This window comes from Oncorhynchus mykiss, chromosome 3 (assembly GCF_057628025.1).
Source record: "Oncorhynchus mykiss isolate SJ-2025 chromosome 3, ASM5762802v1, whole genome shotgun sequence".
NCBI classification, from domain to species: domain Eukaryota; kingdom Metazoa; phylum Chordata; class Actinopteri; order Salmoniformes; family Salmonidae; genus Oncorhynchus; species Oncorhynchus mykiss.
In genome coordinates this window covers 61,076,315-61,098,470 of record NC_143024.1, presented here as the reverse complement: position 1 = coordinate 61,098,470, position 22,156 = coordinate 61,076,315, and the positions used below count along the sequence as shown (strand labels likewise).

Below are 22,156 nucleotides of genomic sequence, written 5' to 3'. Positions count from 1 at the left end.
TGTTGAGATATGTATTCGAAATTACGAGATATGCAAGTAAACATTTCTAGATACTAAGTCGAAATGTTGAGATAGACCATAATCAAAGGATATGTTTCCTCGTTTGTAGCATTGTGTGGTGATTTCAGAGGTGGCACCACATGTCCCAAAGCCAGAGGTGGTGGTGGGATTGTTTTCCTGATCTGGATGGTTTACCTAACCAGGTAAAACTCTTGCCCCTAGTTGTAGACCAGTGTATGACAGAGTTCAAAAGGTACTTGCACACAAACCATGAAAAGGAATAACCCAAGGAGGCCAAGATGCAAAAAATAATATACTTAATTTAATCCATGCCCAAAAGAATACAAAAAGGGTGGCAGTGAAAGTAAAGTAAAATCAGCTCTTAAAACGGTTTGATATGGGCTGTTACGGGACCAGATTTGTTCTAAATCAGGTCAGATGTTATTAAAAACTCCTGGCCCTAGGGAGTACTTATTTACACAGAAACTGCGATTAGACAATATAACAAACAGGGCTGAGCTTGCATCTGTAATTAGAGTTACTCACACAGTATGTCTTCGCTATTGTGTTGATTAATTCCAGTCAATCATTTTGGATAGAATGGGTCTAGCCTAGCCACCCGAAGTTAAACAAATAAATGGGCCTATTTTAGACTATAAATAAATAGCTTGGGCTATAAATACATGACGTTAACACTTCGTTTCCCTTGGCCAGAGGGGAATCAGAGCGCATAGGCTTCTCTAGGCTACCTGCAGCTGTGGTTAGGCTACAGTTGATCAGACTAAAGCACAGATGAATTGTGCACAAGTTGTCAAATCATGAGGTAAATCAGTCTAAAGAACAATACTTTGTCCTTCTTTTCAACGCTTTGTGTCAATATTTTTTATGAAGCCGAAACAAAAGTGCTGGGGAAAAATTCCAGGTTGCCACACGTTTGCCAGCAGCCTTGCTCTGTAGATCTCTGCAAAGGAGAAACATGTCCTCAATTGAGGATACAAAATGTTTGACTTCCATGCATCTTGACAATTATTTATTTTTATTTTTGGGTGGCAGGAATGTGCTTACATGCGGTTAAAAAAGATCAGAGAACCTAAATTCACAGCTCTTCTCAGATGATCAAACATGAACAACTATTTTCATCAGTTCATTTAGAAATGTTGTGGCTTAATTCATATGTCCTAAAATATAAAATGCAGAGGTAGCTCAGTTAGCCAACAGTTGTATTGGAAAAACTATTTCAGACACTTTATTAGAGTACCAACAACATCTTCAAAATAACAGAATGACAACATGTAGTCCTTATTGGGAAAGAAAGTATAAAAAATAACTAGGAAAACACATTCAACAGGGCTATTTACTTGAGGAATCTTTTTGACTAACATCATTAGCAATTGGAAGGATTGTCTCAACTTCACTCATCTGCTTGTCCACGACTGATTTTGTAGACATGGCAGCAGAAGTTATTCTTCGTCTGTTCAATATGAACAATTGTATCTCTGTCAAAGAACAGCTCGTGGCTGTAAGTCTGAAACAAGAAAAGACAATACATTAATAAATAACATGAAAAGGAGAGATTTCCCAAATTCTCTTCCTCTACAGTGGCCTCGTTCGACCATTGTGATCTTGCAAGCTTACATTCTATTTAAACAAAATGAGAGTGCAGCGGTCAGGATGGCGGATCAGGCTACATTTACACAATATTCTAAAAGCACTAACCACATCCCATGACTCCACAAGTGGAACCCTCTTCAGTAACGCTCCAGTGTTGTTGTCATGGAGTCTGACGTGGGCCTTCCCCTCATCCTCTCTGTGGGTCACCTCCACAACAGCTAGAAGGTCAAGCTCATCCTCATACTCCACCATCCGGAATGTCTTTGAAGTAGCATGTTGCAAGAGGCATCAACAAAAACACTCACCAGCAATAACCAATATGCCTATATAGAATGCCACTGAAATGTCAGTAAAAGTAATTTAGTCAGGATACAGTCTAAGCCTAATCCTTTAGAATCTACCTCTCGGTCTGGGTCATCATCCAGCTGATAAAATCTTCTCTTCACTGTGCGGCCTGAGGAAGTGACATTGATCTGGGAGGCAGCCTATGGTGGATAGAAGACAAGAGGTTTTATGAATCCATCACAGGAAAAGCAGCAATTTTCAGCCTTCTATCATAATGATGGAGAAGATATATCTAATTTAAAATGTATTATGACCCATGGTTAAAAAAGGTGCCAAAACACTATGTTAACTCACATTGTCTCGATGAGCTGTGATGGAAAACTCCTTCACTATATCGAACTGTGAATCACTCTCCAGTTCACTCAGAATCTTCAGCACACTGGGGGAAAGTATTCAATATTCAGTAAAGGCAGAAGAGAAACGCTGTTGTGTGAAATCTGACTGATGAATGGCACTGACCTAAATACCATAAAGCTGCAGTGTAAAGCATGGTCTTGTGGACAACTTTGTTGGGGAGTTTTAAAACTCACTTTATGGTGCTAGGTCCAACATGGATGATTCTTCCTGAGTCATCAGGGTGAAAGTAGATCCAGTCAGACTCCAGAGAACAGCACTTCATGTCTTGTATTCCATGCTTTGCCTATTTATAAATGTGTACAGTGGGAATATTACAGATATTGACACTGGGTATGACAACAACAGAACACTTTGGACCTTAACTGGATAATTACTTAGCAGAAGCTTACATTTAAAGGAACTTAGTACCCAAAAGTATTTGTGAGCCATGCATAAATTGACTCAACAACATTGGTGCTGCCAGCACCATGCTCCAACCAGCTGAGCCATCTAAACATCATTTTGAGGATAATTTGTGTTTGAGTAATATGTTTGTTGTGTCAGTTAAAGACAATGCCTGTCAAAGACATCTGTAGTGCTCCGAAACTGACATGCTCAAATGGCTCTGGCACACTAGCAGCAGGATACTTAATATGCTTAAATAGTCTCACAATTCAGGAGAGACTTATTTGCGACTCATTCAATGTGTAGTGCATAAAGATAGATATGTACAAGTATATTACCAGGGTGTTATCCTTGAGAGAGCAGATGCGGTACGACCCCTGGTGCTTCTTATGGGGTAGGGTGAAGATATAGTGCCATGGATGGCCTCCGATCTGTACTCCATTATCAAAGCATGACACCTCAAACAGCACTGGGGGGCATTCTGCGAAAAAAAATGAGAAAAAAAAAATCACTAAGAGCCCCCTGAGGCAATTCTGCAGATGGATAGACAAATGAATGGTTGGAAAATCTGAGGGACAGAAAGATGGATAGACAGATAAACAATCACCTACCGTTGATGTGGATATTCACTGGAATGCCAAATGGAGCTTCTCCCACAGTTTTACCGCCTTCTGAATGACACTGCTCCCCAAGAACCAATTCCGTTCTTATGTACTGGCAAAGAAGAAGAAAGAACAATCAATACATGTTTTTAGAAATAATGGAACATACAGTATATGTAGACAATCTGAACATTTTAAGAAGCATGCATTAAAACAACTGAAATGTTATTGTTAATCATAAATTCACACCTTATTCAGAATGTCTTCAAAGCTGTAGAGCTTCACAGTCTTGGTACTGTGAGAAACCGCAAGGACCCCTTGGGACAGAACTACATCAATGACGGTGCTTCCAAATATCTGAAATGACAGAGACATACACAGTGCATTCAGAAAGTATTCAGACCCCTTCCCTTTTTCCACATTTTGTTACGTTACAACCTTACTCTAAAATGTTTTAAATAGTCCCCCCCCCATCAATCTACACACAATTCCCCATAATGACAACGCAAAAACAGGTTTTGTGACATGTATACGGTAAATAAAAACTGAAATATCACGTTTACACAATTAATCAGACCATTTACTCAGTACTTTGTTGAAGAACCTTTGGCAGCGATTACAGCCTCGAGTCAAACTTGGGTATGATGCTACATGCTTGGCACACCTGTATTTGGAGAGTTTCTCCCCTTCTTCTCTGCAGATCCTCTAAAGCTCTGTCAGGTTGGATGGGGAGTGTTGAGTTCAATTCCGGGCTCTGGCTGGGCCACTCAAGGACATTCAGAGACTTGTCCCGAAGCCACTCCTGCATTGTCTTAGCTGTGTGCTTAGGGTCGTTGTCCTGTTGGAAGGTGAACCTTCACCCCAGTCTGAAGTCCTGAGCGCTCTGAAGCAGGTTTTTATCAAGGACCTCTCTGTAATTTCCTCCATTTATCTTTCCCTTGATAATGACTAGTCTCCCAGTCCCTGCCACTGAAAAACATTCCCACAGCATGATGCTGCCACTACCATGCTTCACCATAGGGATGGTGCAAGATTCCCTCCAGACGTGACGCTTCCGGCCAAAGAGTTCAATCTTGGTTTCATTAGACCGGAACATCGTATTTATCATGGTCTGAGAGTCCTTTAGGTGCCTTTTGGAAAACTCCAAGCTGGCTGTCATGTGCCTTTTACTTATACATCTGGCCACTCTTCACTGATTGGTGGAGTGCTGCAGAGATGGTTGTCCTTCTGGAAGGTTCTCCCATCCCCACAGAGGAACTCTGGAGCTCTGTCAGTGACCATCAGGTTCTTGGTTACCTCCCTGACCAAGGCCCTTCTCCCCCGCTTGTTAAGTTTGGCCGAGCGGCCAACTCTAGGAAGAGTCTTGGTGGTTCCTAACTTCTTCCATTTAAGAATGATGATGGAGACCACTGTGTTCCTGGGGACCTTCAATGCTGTAGAAATGGTTTCGGACCCTTCCCCAGATCTGTGCCTCGACACAATCCTGTCTCTGAGCTCTATGGCCAATTCCTTCGACCTCATGGCTTGACAGTGCATGTCAGAGCAAAAACCAACTGTGGGACCTTGTAAATAAGAATTTGTTCTTAACCGACTTGCCTTGTTAAATAAAATAGAAATATATAGACAGCTATGTGCCTTTCCAAATCACGTCCAATCAATTGAATTTACCATAGGTGGACTTCAATGAAGTTGTAGATACATCTCAATGATGATCAATGTAAACAGGATGCACCGGAGCTCAATTTCAAGTCTCATAGCAAAGGGTCTGAATACTTATATAAATAAGGTATTTCTGTTTTTAATACATTTGCTAAATATTTTACAAACCTGTTTTTGCTTTGTCATTAAGGGGTATTGGGTGTAGATTGATGAGGATTTTTATTTATTTAATACATTTTAGAATAAGGCTGTAATGTAACAAAAATGTTAAAAAGGGAAGGGGTCTGAATACTTTCCCGAATACACTGTACAACATAAATGTCATTACAAAAATACATGACTTAAAGAAACCTTAAGAAACAAAATGTTGCATACACTTTTGTTGATCTCCAGAACGCCCACAAGTTGCAGGGGGAAAACGCGGAACACGGCGAGGTACAGCAAGGTGTTTTGGTTGAAACCTGCCTGTGAGAGTTAGGATAGGAAATAAGTGAAAAAACTAAATGGAATGGTTCTACTTTACAAAGGCAAATTATAAGATGAATGGGCATATCAGACTCGTGGAAACCACACCTGTCTTGCTGAAGATGTCACTTTATTCTGAATGGACTTGACATAAAATGTCTCCTGCGATACATCCCAGCCAAGGTATCTGATGTAGAAAAAATGTGTCATGTTAAGTAAAATCAGTGGTTACCTACAACAAGAGGAACCCCAGCTCCAGAATAATTATAAAAAGAGATCTGTTGGGTTCATGATTTGTGGAGGACATTTTAATTGTAATTAAATCACACTCAACTGCCAATTACCTGAACTTGTGATGTGGGGACAAGTAAACTTTCTCCAATTGTTGTCCTGTCACAGCTGAGAAGCGATACAGCCAATTATTGCTAGTCAGGGCCAAGAGGCTAGGTTTTTGATCTGACGGTGTTGGCAACCCTTTGTCCTATGAGGGTAAACATAATGATGGTTAATTAGGATAACACTAATACAGCACTCTGTTTATAGCATTTCTACTCATTTACAATTACATTTAATATACTTTATTCATCCCCAAGGGGGCAATAATTCAGAAATAGGTATAATAGACAATAAAACATGCCTTTTATAAATACAAAATGCAATACAGTGCAGTCCATTCACTAGTCTATAGTCCAATAGTCCATAAGTCCACAGTGATGCTGACAATGTAGATGTACAGAACTAAAAACTGGAAGTGATATCTATTGACCTCTTAGGAATTCTAAGCTGTTACATTTCTATACAGCAACAGTGAACTGGCTAAGATGGAAAATATTAATTCACTTACAAGAGGGCACTGGCATAGCAATGCATCTTCAATCTTCTCCGCTTTGGACCGCTTGGGTAATTCATACAGAAGTTGTGGCTCAGATGGAAGGCTGGAAATTATATTTTTTCAATTTAAAAAAAAGAAGTAACGGTACTCATGTGATGAAACATAACAATGCCACATAATGTAGTTTACAAAATAAAATATACACATTACCTACTGAAGCAACACTGATAATTTTCAAAATATATCCTCCCACTCTCATAAAATATAGTGGATTTTGAGGACTTGGTCCAGACTTTGGTGAAGTCTTTGCTGTCCTAGAGTAAATTAATAAAAGTCATTACTCAGATGTATTTTTGTGGAATTAATATATTCAATTACTTAATACATTGCACTTCACATACCTGGAGGACAAGACCCCTAAGAATCTTCAAGTTGAGTTTTGACAAAGTGCCAGCATCAAAAATGCCTCTCGATCTCAGGTCTAGGTAGGTTGCAACATTTTTCCCTCTCAGCTGAGGCATCACTAGGAGGCGCTCAATGCACAGGGGCTGGAACACTCCACACAATAACACCAGTGTGTCCAAAACAAAGCAAGCGCAGTTCAACTGTTATCCACGTCGGTATTCGATACTTCCAACCATGTCAATGATTAATTTACAACCAAATACTACGTATACACAAACCTCGTCCTTTAGAACACGATAATTAAATAGTCATAACTATCACGACTGCTAAAACGACGTGTCCTTAGCATCAGATACACAGTGATCGCAGATAGAACGAGCCATATATTTCACCGGATGTATAAATGTGAAGCATCCGGTTAGCGTTTCCGCTCACTACCAAATATGGGGATGAGAGAAAGACCAGCAGTCGGCAGTGGGAGACGATAGAGCGAGGTGGATTTTGACCGGAATTCTTCAGATTATCTCAACGATGAAACATTTGATCTCCATACAGTTTTCAGTTTCCAAAACTAGAATCTGTAACAAACAGAGTGGACAGCGTTTTGTAGACGTTACCTTTCGCCAAAGTATTTTTAAAAACAAAATCGTTTAGGAGGTCAAGGGCGAATTGAATTACTAAACTTCACATAGTAGGTGTTCCGCCCCACCCTCCTTCTTCTTTGGTGTAAGAGCTTTTGCGACAATTACGTGTGCATTCCGCCACCTACTGTACAAGTGGAAAATAAAGATCCGAAAGGGAAAAAATGCGGGGTAATTATTAAATAATATATATATATATATATTCCATACAAACTATCAATAACGAATTTTTTAAAAACTAAATCAGCCTGCGTTTCTGTTTTAATCAGGTCCCTACACAGGCCCAGAAGGATCCTGTGATGGCTGGACATTTCCTGGCGACAATAGTCCTTGCAGTGCTTCTGTGGTTAAGTCTTGGAGGCCCAAAAACTTCTCAGCTGCAGATATAATGATGTCTGCTTTCTTGGACTTCTTGGATGGTACAAAATCCACCTTCTTCACAATAAGTGTATCCAGACCACTTGATTGAGATATACAATATCTTATTCAGAACTCTCTTCACCGCCTCCACATAGGAGATTTGCTGTACAGCCCTGATCCTTGACACCTCAACCTCTTTCACTCTAACAGGGCACTCAGGGAATTCGGAAATGTGATCCCCGTCACAGTTGCAACATTTTACATTCAACTACTCCTGATTGTCAATGTCCAACGGGACGCCAGAGATAATACCTTTAACTGGTGCCCAGCTCCGACAATCAAAGCTGTCCACTTCCTGCGTTGATAACTTTGCGAGCCTCAATGCACGCTCCTTTTGCTCTTTTGATATATACAAGATATCAACACCATACCGCTCCTGGTTACTGTTTCTGTATGATATGTTAGATTAAAGAATAAAGTTCAATAGCCATGTTCAAGTATTGTACAAGTCCCTACATAGGGGTCAGGGGAACAGCCCAGCTAGTCGATTACCTATCAACTAAACTCCGTAGCATCATCCTTTTCAATAGAAAGTGCTAACGTAACAGCACAACATTAAGTTCATAGCAGGCAAGTCATAACAAATGAAAATACATTACATTTTCTTTTTACTTCAGTTGTCGTCTGCCTCTTTTGTTGTTGTTGTATTTAACAGAGGACAGGTTAACACGGTCCCTTGCTTACAAAGTAAGCCTGTCTCGTGGCTTACACAGCCGATCCAGTCGTAGAAGCACTTAGCGAGCTGCTTTCCATGATGCAGGGCTCAAGTAGCTTGTTGGCTACGGGGATGGTAGTCTCACATGTCTGGACAGAAGGCGTTGCGCTGGGCTGCTGTCCATGTTTTCAGTGGGTGTGTTCCTCCACTGTAAGATGGCTTTCCAGGGGTCGTTGCTGTCACGCAAGGCCTTGCGTAACAAGGTTATCCCATCGAGGGGCCTGTCCACTCCTCTCTGATCTCATGGGGAACTTCCAGCTCTGGCGGTCTTGTAGTGTGGCACGTAGTCTCGAACCCACCACCTGCCCCGACGAGGCTCATCATGGTTCTGGGCTAGTATTCCCCCCCTTTGTGTCTCGGGACCCTCCCCACCAGCGGTTGGTGTCCGAGGCACAAACGAAAAGTTTGGACCCTTTGTACGAGTTGTCAGCTGCCACGTTATTAAATTGGCTGTAAACCTTTCAACCAAATTTCCTGGTGTTTGTGCTTCAAAACACTCAGTGACTGTCAAGGTTTGTCCCTCACCACAGCGTCCGCGTGTGGCAACCGTTCCAATACCTGCGAACTGAGATGAGGATATCTTTCTGCGATATCGCACAGCGTTTCACTAGTGGGACATATCAGGTCAGTTGCCGGACTGGGAAGCAGAGTACATTCTGCACGTTCATGCTTTTATTCCTGAGATGGCCGCAGTGCTTGCGGAAGTGTCCGAAGGCCAGAGTATCAGCTACAGTATTGCACGACTCCAAGGAGGAGGGTTGCTCATTCACAGAGACTGTTGGCTCAAAAAGCATGAAAATAATGATCAATCAGGTTTGCTGATTGAATGTGACGAGATATCGTAATATCTCTTTGGGTCAGATTTTGCACCACGAGGTTTCGAAAACGTATTTTTCCGAAGGGGTGTTGACAGATACCTCTCGTGGATGACTGTGTTGCAGCTAGCATTAGGAGAAGACAGTGTGGTCAGTAGAGAAGGCACTGTGACCTGTGACCATACTTGGTTGGTTTTCCAATCCATTAGTGGCAGTAACCGATCCATCTAGTCTGCTCCAAGTAGCATGGGTTCAGATTCGAGTCTGGTAACATACACAGGGCAAACAAGCTAAAAGTCCTGGAAGTGCGGTTTTAGCATGAGTCTCAACGTGAGATGTGAGGTAGTCTGAGTGAAACCTTGAAATGTAGTGTCGCATAGTTCCGTTTTTAACCAACGTTTAGCTGGCTTCAAAGCCCTTTTGAGATCATTGAACAACGTTTGAAAGATGAGCGACATTGTTGAGCCCGAATCAATTAGCGCATCACAGGTTAAGCAGTCCTTCAGGACTGTTTCCAGCTATGGGCTGTTTGAGTTGCGTTTTGTGGTCGTATTCCCCACAAAGTGGAGTGGTTGTTTGCAACTACGTGATGTGTCATTTGTGTTCATGGTGAAGACAGATCGACTAATCAGGGTTTGAGTGGAATTGGCTATTGCAATGTTTTTGACCTTTCACTTTGCAACATTTGTGTCGGAGTCTATAGACAAAGCCCGTGGGCCTGTTCTTTGATCGAGCGGGCCCTGGACAGGGTCTTGAGTAAGAGCGGGAGTAATTTGATTGTTGACGTCCTTGCTAAGGGTGTTAATTCTGGCGGACCACTTGTCCTGCAATTCATGACTAGTCATTGTGATTTATCTTTTTTCCTTTTCTCAAATTGTATTACTTGGGGCTCGGGCCAATTGTGGCTACTCTCTGGCAGATGATTACACGGGCTGCTTTATATAAGTAACATTTAGTTATTTCTTTATTTTTCCACATTTTCTCATTGTTTCTGTGATCAAAAAATAAAATTAACATTTTAATAAAATTCTTTAAGAGTCCTGTTGAGTAGTATTTTAGTATTTTGAAACTTTGTGCAAGCTGATAAGCATTAAAAACTTTGTGGATGGGGCCTCCTGGGTGGCGCAGTGATCTAAGACACTGTATCACAGTGCAAACTGCATTGCTACAGATGCTGAGGCGACACACAATTGGCCCAGCGTCGTCCGGGTTAGGGGAGGATTTGGCGAGTGGGAGTTAGTGGGAGTAACCGATCCATCTAGTCTGCTCCAAGTAGCAGGGGTTCAGATTTGCTTCTGGTAACATACACAGGGTGAACAAGGTAAAAGTCCTGGAAGTGTAGTTTTATCATGAGTCTCAATGTGAGAGGCAAGATAGTCTGAGTGAAACCTCGAGGTGTAGTGTCGGGATGTCCTTGTCCCATCTCGCTGTAGCAACTCCTGTGGCGGGCCAGGTGCATGCACGCTGACACGGTCACCAGGTGTACAGTGTTTCCTCCGACACATTGGTGCAGCTGGCTCCCGGGTTGATCGTGCATTGTGTCAAGAAGCAGTGCGGCTTGGTTGGGTTGTGTTTTGGGGGGACGCACTGCTCTTGACCTTTACCTCTCCCGAGGCCGTACGGGAGTTGCAGCGATGGGACAAGACAATTGGATATGACCAAAAGGGGGTCATTTTTTTCACAAATTGTGGATGGGTATAATTTGTATGTATAAAATGTATAATAGCAATATTTAAAATGACTAAATTAGGTAATTTTGTATACGTTTATTTAAAATTGCATCAGGCCGCTTCTGGAAGGATTCTGGTAAGATGCGGCAAAGTCGGCTGAATTCCGGGAGATGGAAACGGCCAGATGTACTTGGGCCGATTCTGTCCAGTCCTTCATTTTGATTCCTGGCTGAGTCCGACACCCGATTCCGGCCGATTCAATCAATTCTGGCCCCCCAGAAGAGGGCCGCTTCTGGGCCTATGCCTCATTGCTAGCTGGGGCGCTGTAGTGCGCCCAAAGTCATTTTACAGTGCTTTGTCTCCATTATGTATTGATGTGCATCAGTTCTAGAGTATGTTGTTATATGGAAATAGGTGTCTCCATAATGACAATCTAAATAGCCGAACTACAACTGGTATAAAAAAAAATTGTCACAACGTGTGCGTGTATTGCTCTCTCGCTCATGTGACTCAGCCAATGATTGTAGTGCTCTCCCAACACACACACCCCTCCGAACCTCCCTACAACTCACTCACTCACCAACAACCCGTCTCATTGCCTGATAGTCAGAGCAGGTAACTGTGAAATATACATATTTTAAAGAGAAATGCCTTGGCAGCCATGGTGCAACTTAGAAATAGCCCAAAAACCCGTGAACAATGCATTTTCACCCATGACATCATTTTCAAAGTAGCCCAAAGGAAAACCGTGAACGTGGCAACACTGTATGGAGCCAGATAGCTGCCAAAAGGTTGAACGTATGTATCGTTAGGATCGTAAGAAAATCCATACCTAAATTGTTAGGATCTTAAGAAAATTAATGCATGAAACATAAATGTGAAAGTTCATCTGGGAACATACAAACACCATGTTACGATTACGGACTAACATGTTAGGCTTGAACAAATCTTGTGTTGCAATTCTGACATACAATAATACCTTTCAGAGTTTTGGCAGTTTCATCTCACCAACCAACAAAAAACGTACACCAAACGGCCTTTGAGGAGTGCTACGCGAACATGCATAACACATGATAAAAAAACAGAAGTCAGGGAAAACGGAAAGAGGTATCCTGCCCATTTTCAAGTTAAGTCTCCATTCTCTATTACTTCTCAGTTGAATTTACTTCACATTTAGGAAGCAAATTTAATGGATTTGTTTGCCAGTGCCAGTCTAGATAGCACTAGCTGTATCATACCTACAACAGTGAAGTTTCAGTCCGCTAGTTGTTTCTCTACAGCATGGGCATATCTCTGGGTGACATGGACATTCCCATGAATCATAGAATTATAAGATATTTGGTGAATTTGTGAGTTATGTATGACCACTGGAGTCTTTGCCACTCAAAATAATTTGTTCTAGAATATTTACAAATGTATTTCATCACTCAATCTGACCTATGCATATTCTGTAGGAGGGGTTAATATGAATTTAAAATAATTTGACATGATTTATATGAATCGGGTCATGAACATATGGACTTTGATTTGAACAAGGGAGAGGTTAAACGTAGGCTAAATCTGGTATAAGCGTAATCCCACACTTTACAATAACTCTGTTGCAGTAGTTTTAGGTAGTCTCCATATAGGCTATTCCCTCCATCGCAACACTGTAGCCCAGTTGAAGAGCTTGTGATCTCCATGCAGCACCACAGCACAATGCCTGTCTGGATGCATGAAGTCATAGAGTCATTATACCCTAATGCAGGCATTCTTGTATGTGTAGTTCTTGAGGGCACACTTCAAAGTTGTGATAGAGTGACATGCCACTGAAACTCAAAAGTAACCTATGGCAATGTCAAATCAAATCAAATGTTATTTGTCATATACACATGGTTAGCAGATGTTAATGCAAGTGTAGGGAAATGCTTGTGCTTCTAGTTCCGACAGTGCAGCAATATCTAACAAGTAATCTAACAATTCCACAACAACTACCCAATACACACAAATCTAAGTAAAGGAATGGAATAAGAATATATAAATATGTAAATCCTTTCATATCTGATGAAAACAGTTGAGTGTATTGTTTAATTTGCATTTTAATACTTGCTTTGATCACTTTCCCCAAATGTTTTGTTTCATCCATTTCCTTCCTAGCTACTTCAGTTTATTATTTCCGAGTTCATGGTTCATCCAAAGAGGAAGTGGAATCATTTGTCATGTTCCATCTTTGCTTTTCAACGTTCTTTGATAGCTCAATGTCTCTTCACATGCATTTGCTCTCTCCGAAAGTGCACTACTACACTGAGTGTCCTTTTTCAATGAACAGAGGATGCAATTTTAGAGACTCGTCATTATGATTAATCAGAACTTGATGGTACAATTTGGGTATACAATATCTCTCAAGAGCCCAAGTGGGTCATACCCAGCTTACAGTGGCCTCCTTGGGTTCTAAGCTGACAGTACTGATAACAGCTGGCTCCTTCCTGAACTACAACCTGGACGCTCTGTATAATCCCAACGTTGTCTAAACGCACATAGGCGATACAGTTTTGGGGAACCTTTGGAATTTAAAGGAAAACAATCCCTCAAAAACTCTATTTTATTGTATTAGTCCACCGTTGATACAGTCCCAAAATGTGTTGCATGTCAGCAGAGCCGCCAACTCTGGCCCCTCCCAGGATTTTGTGTTAAATGCTCTACAGCAAAGATTTCTTAGTGCCCAACAAACTTTCTCTACCCTTAACCTTGTTCTGAACACCTCCAAAACAAAGGTCATGTGGTTTGGTAAGAAGAATGCCCCTCTCCCCGCAGGTGTGATTACTACCTCTGAGGGTTTAGAGCTTGAGGTAGTCACCTCATTCAAGTACTTGGGAGTATGGCTAGACGGTACAGTGTCCTTCTCTCAGCACATATCAAATCTGCAGGCTAAAGTTAAATCTAGACTTTGTTTCCTCTATCGTAATTGCTCCTCTTTCACCCCAACTGCCAAACTAACCATGACTCAGATGACCATCCTACCCATGCTAGATAACAGAGACATAATTTATAGATCGGTAGGGTAAGGGGGCTCTCGGGCGGCTCGATGTTCTTTACCATTCAGCCATCAGATTGGCCACCAATACTCCTTATAGGACACATCACTGCACTCTATACTCCTCTGTAAACTGGTCATCTCTGTATACCCGTCACAAGACCCACTGGTTGATGCTTATTTATAAAACCCTCTTAGGCCTCACTCCCCCCGATCTGAGATACAGTGCCTTGCGAAAGTATTCGGCCCCCTTGAACTTTGCGACCTTTTTCCACATTTCAGGCTTCAAACATAAAGATATAAAACTATTTTTTGTGAAGAATCAACAACAAGTGGGACACAATCATGAAGTGGAACGACATTTATTGGATATTTCAAACTTTTTTAACAAATCAAAAACTGAAAAATTGGGCGTGCAAAATTATTCAGCCCCTTTACTTTCAGTGCAGCAAACTCTCTCCAGAAGTTCAGTGAGGATCTCTGAATGATCCAATGTTGACCTAAATGACTAATGATGATAAATACAATCCACCTGTGTGTAATCAAGTCTCCGTATAAATGCACCTGCACTGTGATAGTCTCAGAGGTCCGTTAAAAGCGCAGAGAGCATCATGAAGAACAAGGAACACACCAGGCAGGTCCGAGATACTGTTGTGAAGAAGTTTAAAGCCGGATTTGGATACAAAAAGATTTCCCAAGCTTTAAACATCCCAAGGAGCACTGTGCAAGCGATAATATTGAAATGGAAGGAGTATCAGACCACTGCAAATCTACCAAGACCTGGCCGTCCCTCTAAACTTTCAGCTCATACAAGGAGAAGACTGATCAGAGATGCAGCCAAGAGGCCCATGATCACTCTGGATGAACTGCAGAGATCTACAGCTGAGGTGGGAGACTCTGTCCATAGGACAACAATCAGTCGTATATTGCACAAATCTGGCCTTTATGGAAGAGTGGCAAGAAGAAAGCCATTTCTTAAAGATATCCATAAAAAGTGTCATTTAAAGTTTGCCACAAGCCACCTTGGAGACACACCAAACATGTGGAAGAAGGTGCTCTGGTCAGATGAAACCAAAATTGAACTTTTTGGCAACAATGCAAAACGTTATGTTTGGCGTAAAAGCAACACAGCTGAACACACCATCCCCACTGTCAAACATGGTGGTGGCAGCATCATGGTTTGGGCCTGCTTTTCTTCAGCAGGGACAGGGAAGATGGTTAAAATTGATGGGAAGATGGATGGAGCCAAATACAGGACCATTCTGGAAGAAAACCTGATGGATTCTGCAAAAGACCTGAGACTGGGACGGAGATTTGTCTTCCAACAAGACAATGATCCAAAACATAAAGCAAAATCTACAATGGAATGGTTCAAAAATAAACATATCCAGGTGTTAGAATGGCCAAGTCAAAGTCCAGACCTGAATCCAATCGAGAATCTGTGGAAAGAACTGAAAACTGCTGTTCACAAATGCTCTCCATCCAACCTCACTGAGCTCGAGCTGTTTTGCAAGGAGGAATGGGAAAAAATGTCAGTCTCTCGATGTGCAAAACTGATAGAGACATACCCCAAGCGACTTACAGCTGTAATCGCAGCCAAAGGTGGCGCTACAAAGTATTAACTTAAGGGGGCTTAATCATTTTGCACGCCCAATTTTTCAGTTTTTGATTTTTTTTTAAAGTTTGAAATATCCAATAAATGTCGTTCCACTTCATGATTGTGTCCCACTTCTTGTTGATTCTTCACAAAAAAATACAGTTTTATATCTTTGTTTGAAGCCTGAAATGTGGCAAAAGGTCGCAAAGTTCAAGGGGGCCGAATACTTTCGCAAGGCACTGTATCTACTGCAGCCCTCATCCTCCACATACAACACCCGTTCTGCCAGTCACATTCTGTTAAAGGTTCCCATAGCACACACATCCCTGGGTCGCTCGTCTTTTCAGTTCGCTGCATCTAGCGACTGAAACGAGCTGCAACAAACAAAAAAAGACTCAATCACAGACAATCTTATTGACAGTTGTGGTTGCTTTGCGTGATGTATTGTTGTCTCTACCTTCTTACCCTTTGTGCTGTTGTCTGTGCCCAATAATGTTTGTACCATGTTTTGTTCTGCTACCATGTTGTGTTGCTACCATGCTGTGTTGTCATGTGTTGCTGCCTTGCTATGTTGTTGTCTTCGATCTCTATATAGTGTTGTGTTGTCTCGATGTGTGTTTTGTCCTATATTTATATATTTTACATTTTGACATTTTGAATCCTCCTCCTTCCCTGTAGGAGGCTTTTGCCTTTTGGTAGGCCGTCATTGTAAATAATAATTTGTTCTTGACTGACTTGCCTAGTTAAATAAGGTTAAATAAATAGAAAACTCTCACACATTCCCCGTGAGACAGAAGCATTTGACCATTCTCACGCTCAGATGGAACACTTCTTATATCTCACGCATAGAAAACTACTGATTTTATTTTTATAATTACGACATTATTGCGCAAACTCGTTTTGAAATCAGAGCATCTGCGCCTGCAATTTAACATCACGAGCAGAACATCTATCATTGTCCTGTCTTACCACACAGCACTGTGAACTGTGGCACATTGAAGTATATGATTGGTCTAGTTATGTGAGGGATCAAGGCTATTGGATGCATGTTTTAAAGAAACGCCCATCAAGATTAGAGTGGAAGTGAATGGAGAGACAGAACGTTCTCTGCTGATTTTATAGAGCTGTAAAAAAAGAGCAGCAGAGTAGCGCTCTTTTATGCGCTCAAATGTTGTCAACAAAATTATGTTCTCATAATACAGCCATAAATATATTGCAGAATGCAGCCTTTTGACAGCATGTACTAAAATCGATTTAATCCACACTTGCACTAGTCCCCTCATATGGTTTTAGCAGGGACATTTGGTAGTGACCTGATTTGTAACTATGACAATTATTTTGTCAAACAGATTGTGAACCCAAAAGTGTATTTTTGATTCTAGAGTTGGAATAAAATAGAATAATTATTTGGTTAGGGTGTAGGGGCAGATTTATGTTATTAAATAGATTTTATTAGCTATTTACTTTATTTAGTCTGATCAGTGGAACAATTCTCATTCTTAACAACGGGCTAAAATATATGGTAATTACTGTGCGTGTCAGCAAGAACAATACTGTTATTCCCCAAACGTACTTTATTATTCCCCTTCTTCCCAATTTTTCCAGTATAATCACATATTTGAAATATGATATGTCAACTTGTGTCTTTGAAAATGAATGATATGAGGCTCTGTATCTTTGCAGCCATTCATGGACAGTTTTGAAAAAGTCGTATAAATAAGCATTGGATATTAAATGCTCCATGTATCAAATATCATTTTGGACATTGTAGTATTGTGCATATGCTAGGCAGAGATGGTAGCATGTGCCCAACACTACTATGTCAAAAATGATTTCCATCATAACGCATAATTTTTTCTATGTAGAGTAACATGATGACAAGCATATTCAACTCGTGTACATAAACCACCCGAATACTAATATTTATTCGATTTTTCTTGAAGGTTAGGTGATTTAGAGAAATTAAATGTTGTAAGGAGAACATTTTCAAACACCCAGAACATCGGAAACATAGATCAGGGGTGGCCAACCCTCCTGGGGAACTAGTAGGATTTTATTCCGGTCCTATTTTAAAGAGAGAGTTCACCCAAATTACAACATTTTTGTGATCTTACCTCAAAAGCAGTATATGGACAAGGAGACTGCAATCTATGATTTGGTTACCCTCTGCCATCAACCATTAATATACATTTAAAAATCCTGTGTCGAGCCGTGTTGTAATGGTAACACTCCCCGGCATGTGTTGCACACAACTTTCCACCTGAGAACAGGGATCAATCCCTGCTTCCAACCTTCCCACTGTTTCTAGTATTTACCTGTATGCCTATTTAATTTCATGACTTTCTGAATGTAGTGTCAAACCACCTAAAAAATATGTTTATACAAATATTAGCATACTTAAAATTTCAGCCCCACAAAAGTAACAAAGTCGTCGAATTTTGAATGTTAATGTTCAAAGCATCCTGAATACACCTGACCAGTGGTAAATCAAGTTTTCAAGATATTGCACATTCAAGAAACAAAGGCCGTGTCGAGAGGATCAGTTAAGAAATATGCATGAGAAGCCATGAGTTATTATGAGAGTTTTATCAGGCGAAGCCTTCGCAGGTTGCTATGGCAAACAAAAATGGTTGCTAAGAAGGCTTTTCCACACTTGCCTAGGAACATATGCAGCGTTCATTTGCTAGTCGGAACTAGGAAACTCTAAAATGTCAGACTTGCTAACTGGTTGAACGCTGCATGTGTATAACTTCAACCAGTTAGCAAGTCTGAAATGTCCAACTTTCGTAGCCTGACTAGCACGTGAATGCGGCAATACTGCCAGATGCGTCATAATAGCCTGGAAGTAAAGTAATGGGAGCCAAACTTTAAATGGCATACATTAAATACATGAAGCAAGGTGGAAAAAATTGCATTAAAACACGATTTAAATGTATTTTCAGAAGAGCTGTGGTCACCATTCATGACCAATGTAGAACCGTGACTATAGGACCTAGGCTTTCAGAGGGACCAAAAATCTTCCAACACATTGTAACAAACTCAAAAATCAAGAATATACCAGTAAAAATGTGTTGGGAGTAACATAGGGCGGCACACAATTAAAAAAAGGTTAAATAGGGAAGTAGGAGCAAAGCTTTTTGATGTCTTTCAAATCAAATCAAAATGTATTTGTCACATACAACAGCTGTAGAACTTACCGTGAAATACTTACTTACAAGCCCTTAACCAACAATGCAGTTCAAGAAATAGAGTTAAGAAATATTTCTAAATAAACTGAAGTTGAAAAAAATACGATAAAATCTGAAAGTAACAAAATAAAATTACATAACAATAACGAGGCTATATACAGGGGGTACCGGTACCGAGTCAATGTGCGGGGGTACAGGTTAGTCAAGGTCATTTATTTTTAATTTTATTTGTATTTAACCTTTGTTTAACCAGGTAGGCAAGTTGAGAACAAGTTCTCATTTACAATTGCGACCTGGCCAAGATAAATCAAAGCTGTTCAACACATACAACAACACAGAGTTACACGTGGAGCAAAACAAACATACAGTCAATAATACAATAGAAAAATTTGTCTATATACAATGTGAGCAAATGAGGTGAGATAAGGGAGGTAAAGGCAAAAAAAAGGCCATGGTGGCGAAGTAAATACAATATAGCAAGAAAAAACACTGCAATGGTAGATTTGCAGTGGAAGAATGTGTAAAGTAGAAATATAAATAATGGGGTGCAAAGGAGCTTAATAAATAAATACAGTAGGGGAAGAGGTAGTTGTTTGGGCTAAACTATAGATGGGCTATGTACAGGTGCAGTAATCTGTGAGCTGCTCTGACAGCTGGTGCATAAAGCTAGTGAGGGAGATAAGTGTTTCCAGTTTCAGAGATGTGTGTAGTTCGTTCCAGTCATTGGCAGCAGAGAACTGGAAGGACAGGTGTCCAAAAGAAGAATTGGCTTTGGGGGTGACCAGAGAGATATACCTGCTGGAGCACGTGCTACAGGTGGGTGCTGCTATGGTGACCAGCGAGCTGAGATAAGGGGGGACTTTACCTAGCAGGGTCTTGTAGATGACCTGGAGCCAGTGGGTTTGGTGACGAGTATGAAGCAAGGGCCAGCCAACGAGAGCATACAGGTCACAGTGGTGGGTAGTAAATGGGGCATTGGTGACAAAGCGGATGGCACTGTGATAGACTGCATCCAATTTATTGAGTAGGGTATTGTAGGCTATTTTGTAAATGACATCGCCAAAATCAAGGATCGGTAGGATGGTCAGTTTTACGAGGGTATGTTTGTCAGCATGAGTGAAGGATGCTTTATTGCGAAATAGAAAGCCAATTCTAGATTTAACTTTGGATTGGAGATGTTTGATGTGAGTCTGGAAGGAGAGTTTACAGTCTAACCAGACACCTAGGTATTTGTAGTTGTCCACATATTCTAAGTCAGAACCGTCCAGAGTAGTGATGCTGGACGTGCGGGCAGCTGCAGGCAGAGCTCAGTTGAAAAGCATGCATTTAGTTTTGCTTGTATTTAAGAGCAGTTGCAGGCCACGGAAGGAGAGTTGTATGGCATTGAAGCTTGTCTGGAGGGTTGTTAACACAGTGTCCAAAGAAGGGCCAGAAGTATACAGAATGGTGTCGTCTGCGTAGAGGTGGATCAAAGACTCACCAGCAGCAAGAGCGACATCATTGATGTATACAGAGAAGAGAGTCGGTCCAAGAATTGAACCCTGTGGCACCCCCATAGAGACTGCCAGAGGCCCGGAAAACAGGCCCTCCGATTTGTCACACTGAACTCTATCTGAGAAGTAGTTGGTGAACCAGGCGCGGCAGTCATTTGAGAAACCAAGGCTATTGAGTCTGCCGATAAGAATGTGGTGATTGACAGAGTAGAAAAGCCTTGGCCAGGTCAATGAAGATGGCTGCACAGTACTGTCTTTTATCGATGGCAGTTATGATATTGTTTAGGACCTTGAGCGTGCCTGAGGTGCACCTATGACCAGCTCGGAAACCAGATTGCATAGCGGAGAAGGTACGGTGGGATTTGAAATGGTCAGTGATCTGTTTGTTAACTTGGCTTTCGAAGACTTTAGAAAGGCAGGGCAGGATAGATATAGGTCTGTAACAGTTTAGGTCTAGTGTCTCCCCCTTTGAAGAGCGGGATGACTGCGGCAGCTTTCCTATCTTTAGGGTTCTCAGACGATACAAAAGAGAGGTTGAACAGGCTAGTAATAGTGGTTGCAACAATTACAGCAGATACATTTTCACCCGCAACGTAATTTTCAAAGTAGACCAATTTTTCAGGAAAACTGTGGACATGGCAACAATGGATGGCACTTTTTACGAATGTGGCCATGTGTAGGTTGTCTAGTATATCATGGGCAGAATAGGCTCTAACAATGGGAATTCCTACAACACCTACAACAGTATCATGGGTAAATTGTGACTGACTGACTGATCCACAAATAATAACAAGTAGTTATTTATGATGCAAGGTTCTTTGTAGATCAATAAGTCAGAGGTCGCCTTCACTTTCGGCTGCAATGTCGAACAAACCCAAAGTGTCACTTGCTACATCATCATGATGATGCAAAATGGATCATCATGATGATGTGGCTGGTGACACTTTACTTCTCGAAAGTCCAATATCTTGAAAACTTGACTGCTGGCACGCAAAACATTTCCCCAAACTGTATGTCATTGTGTATTTGCATTTAGACAATCATTAAAATGTAGGTTGTTTCTTGCATGGTTTTCCCAATCCATAGGCTAAATGAGAGGATCACGACCCCCTCCCTAGCCTCAGTGGCTATGGGTTGGGACAGGGTTCCATGGAGACTAAACAGCAGAGGGGGATGCTCCTTTGGGACTTCTTTCAGCATAACATGTGGTATGTGTTTGCATTATTTTCATTCAGTGCCATTTTCAATGTGAAGTCTGAAGTTGATAATATACTGTGTCAAATGGCACAGCAGTGTATTTTGGATCAAGCATACATTAATGTTAAAATTTTAAAAACTTATTCGAGATGGGTGTCCCTTCCACGGGACTGTTGAGCTAACGTAGGCTAATGCGATTAGCATGAAGTTGTAAGTAACAAGAACATTTCCCAGGACATAGATATATCTGATATTGGCAGAAAGCTTAAATTCTTGTTAATCTAACTGCGTTGTCCAATTTACAGTAGCTATTACAGTGAAAGAATAACATTCTATTGTTTGAGGAGAGTGCATCATTTTGAACATGAAAAGTTATTAATAAACATATCAGGCACATTCGGGCAGTCTTGATACAACATTTTTAACAGAAATGCAATGGTTCATTTGATCAGTCTAAAACTTTGCACATACACTGCTGCCATCTAGTGGACAAAATCTAAATTGCACCTGGGCTGGAATAATTCATTATAGCCTTTATCTTGCATTTCAAAGATGATGGTACAAAAACAATACAAAATAACGTTTTTTTTCTTCTTTGTGTAATCTTTTACCAGATCTATTCTGTTATATTCTCCTACATTCCTTTCACATTTCCACAACGTTCAAAGTGTTTTCTTTCAAATGGTACCAAGAAAATGCATATCCTTGCTTCAGGGCCTGAGCTATGGGCAGTTAGATTTGGGTATG

General features: G+C 41.0%; 1 protein-coding gene and 1 long non-coding RNA gene across 2 annotated transcripts; one reads left to right on the top strand and one right to left on the bottom strand.

Moving 5' to 3' along the window:
* Positions 1 to 1,019: 1,019 nt before the first annotated feature.
* On the bottom strand, positions 1,020 to 7,400 carry dcaf17 (ddb1 and cul4 associated factor 17). Its single transcript, XM_021597155.3, has 14 exons — positions 6,657 to 7,400; positions 6,466 to 6,569; positions 6,268 to 6,358; positions 5,768 to 5,904; positions 5,532 to 5,610; positions 5,334 to 5,423; positions 3,549 to 3,656; positions 3,309 to 3,411; positions 3,036 to 3,178; positions 2,487 to 2,596; positions 2,251 to 2,335; positions 2,013 to 2,096; positions 1,717 to 1,872; positions 1,020 to 1,525 (listed from the first exon to the last, which is right to left on the bottom strand). Exons 1-14 carry the CDS (start codon positions 6,774 to 6,776, stop codon positions 1,412 to 1,414), a joined length of 1,524 nt encoding a protein of 507 aa, XP_021452830.2. The 5' UTR covers positions 6,777 to 7,400; the 3' UTR covers positions 1,020 to 1,411.
* Positions 7,127 to 8,332, top strand: LOC149984633 (uncharacterized). Its single transcript, XR_016494747.1, has 2 exons — positions 7,127 to 7,472; positions 7,571 to 8,332. It is a non-coding gene; the product is annotated as an uncharacterized LOC149984633 (long non-coding RNA).
* Positions 8,333 to 22,156: the final 13,824 nt, after the last annotated feature.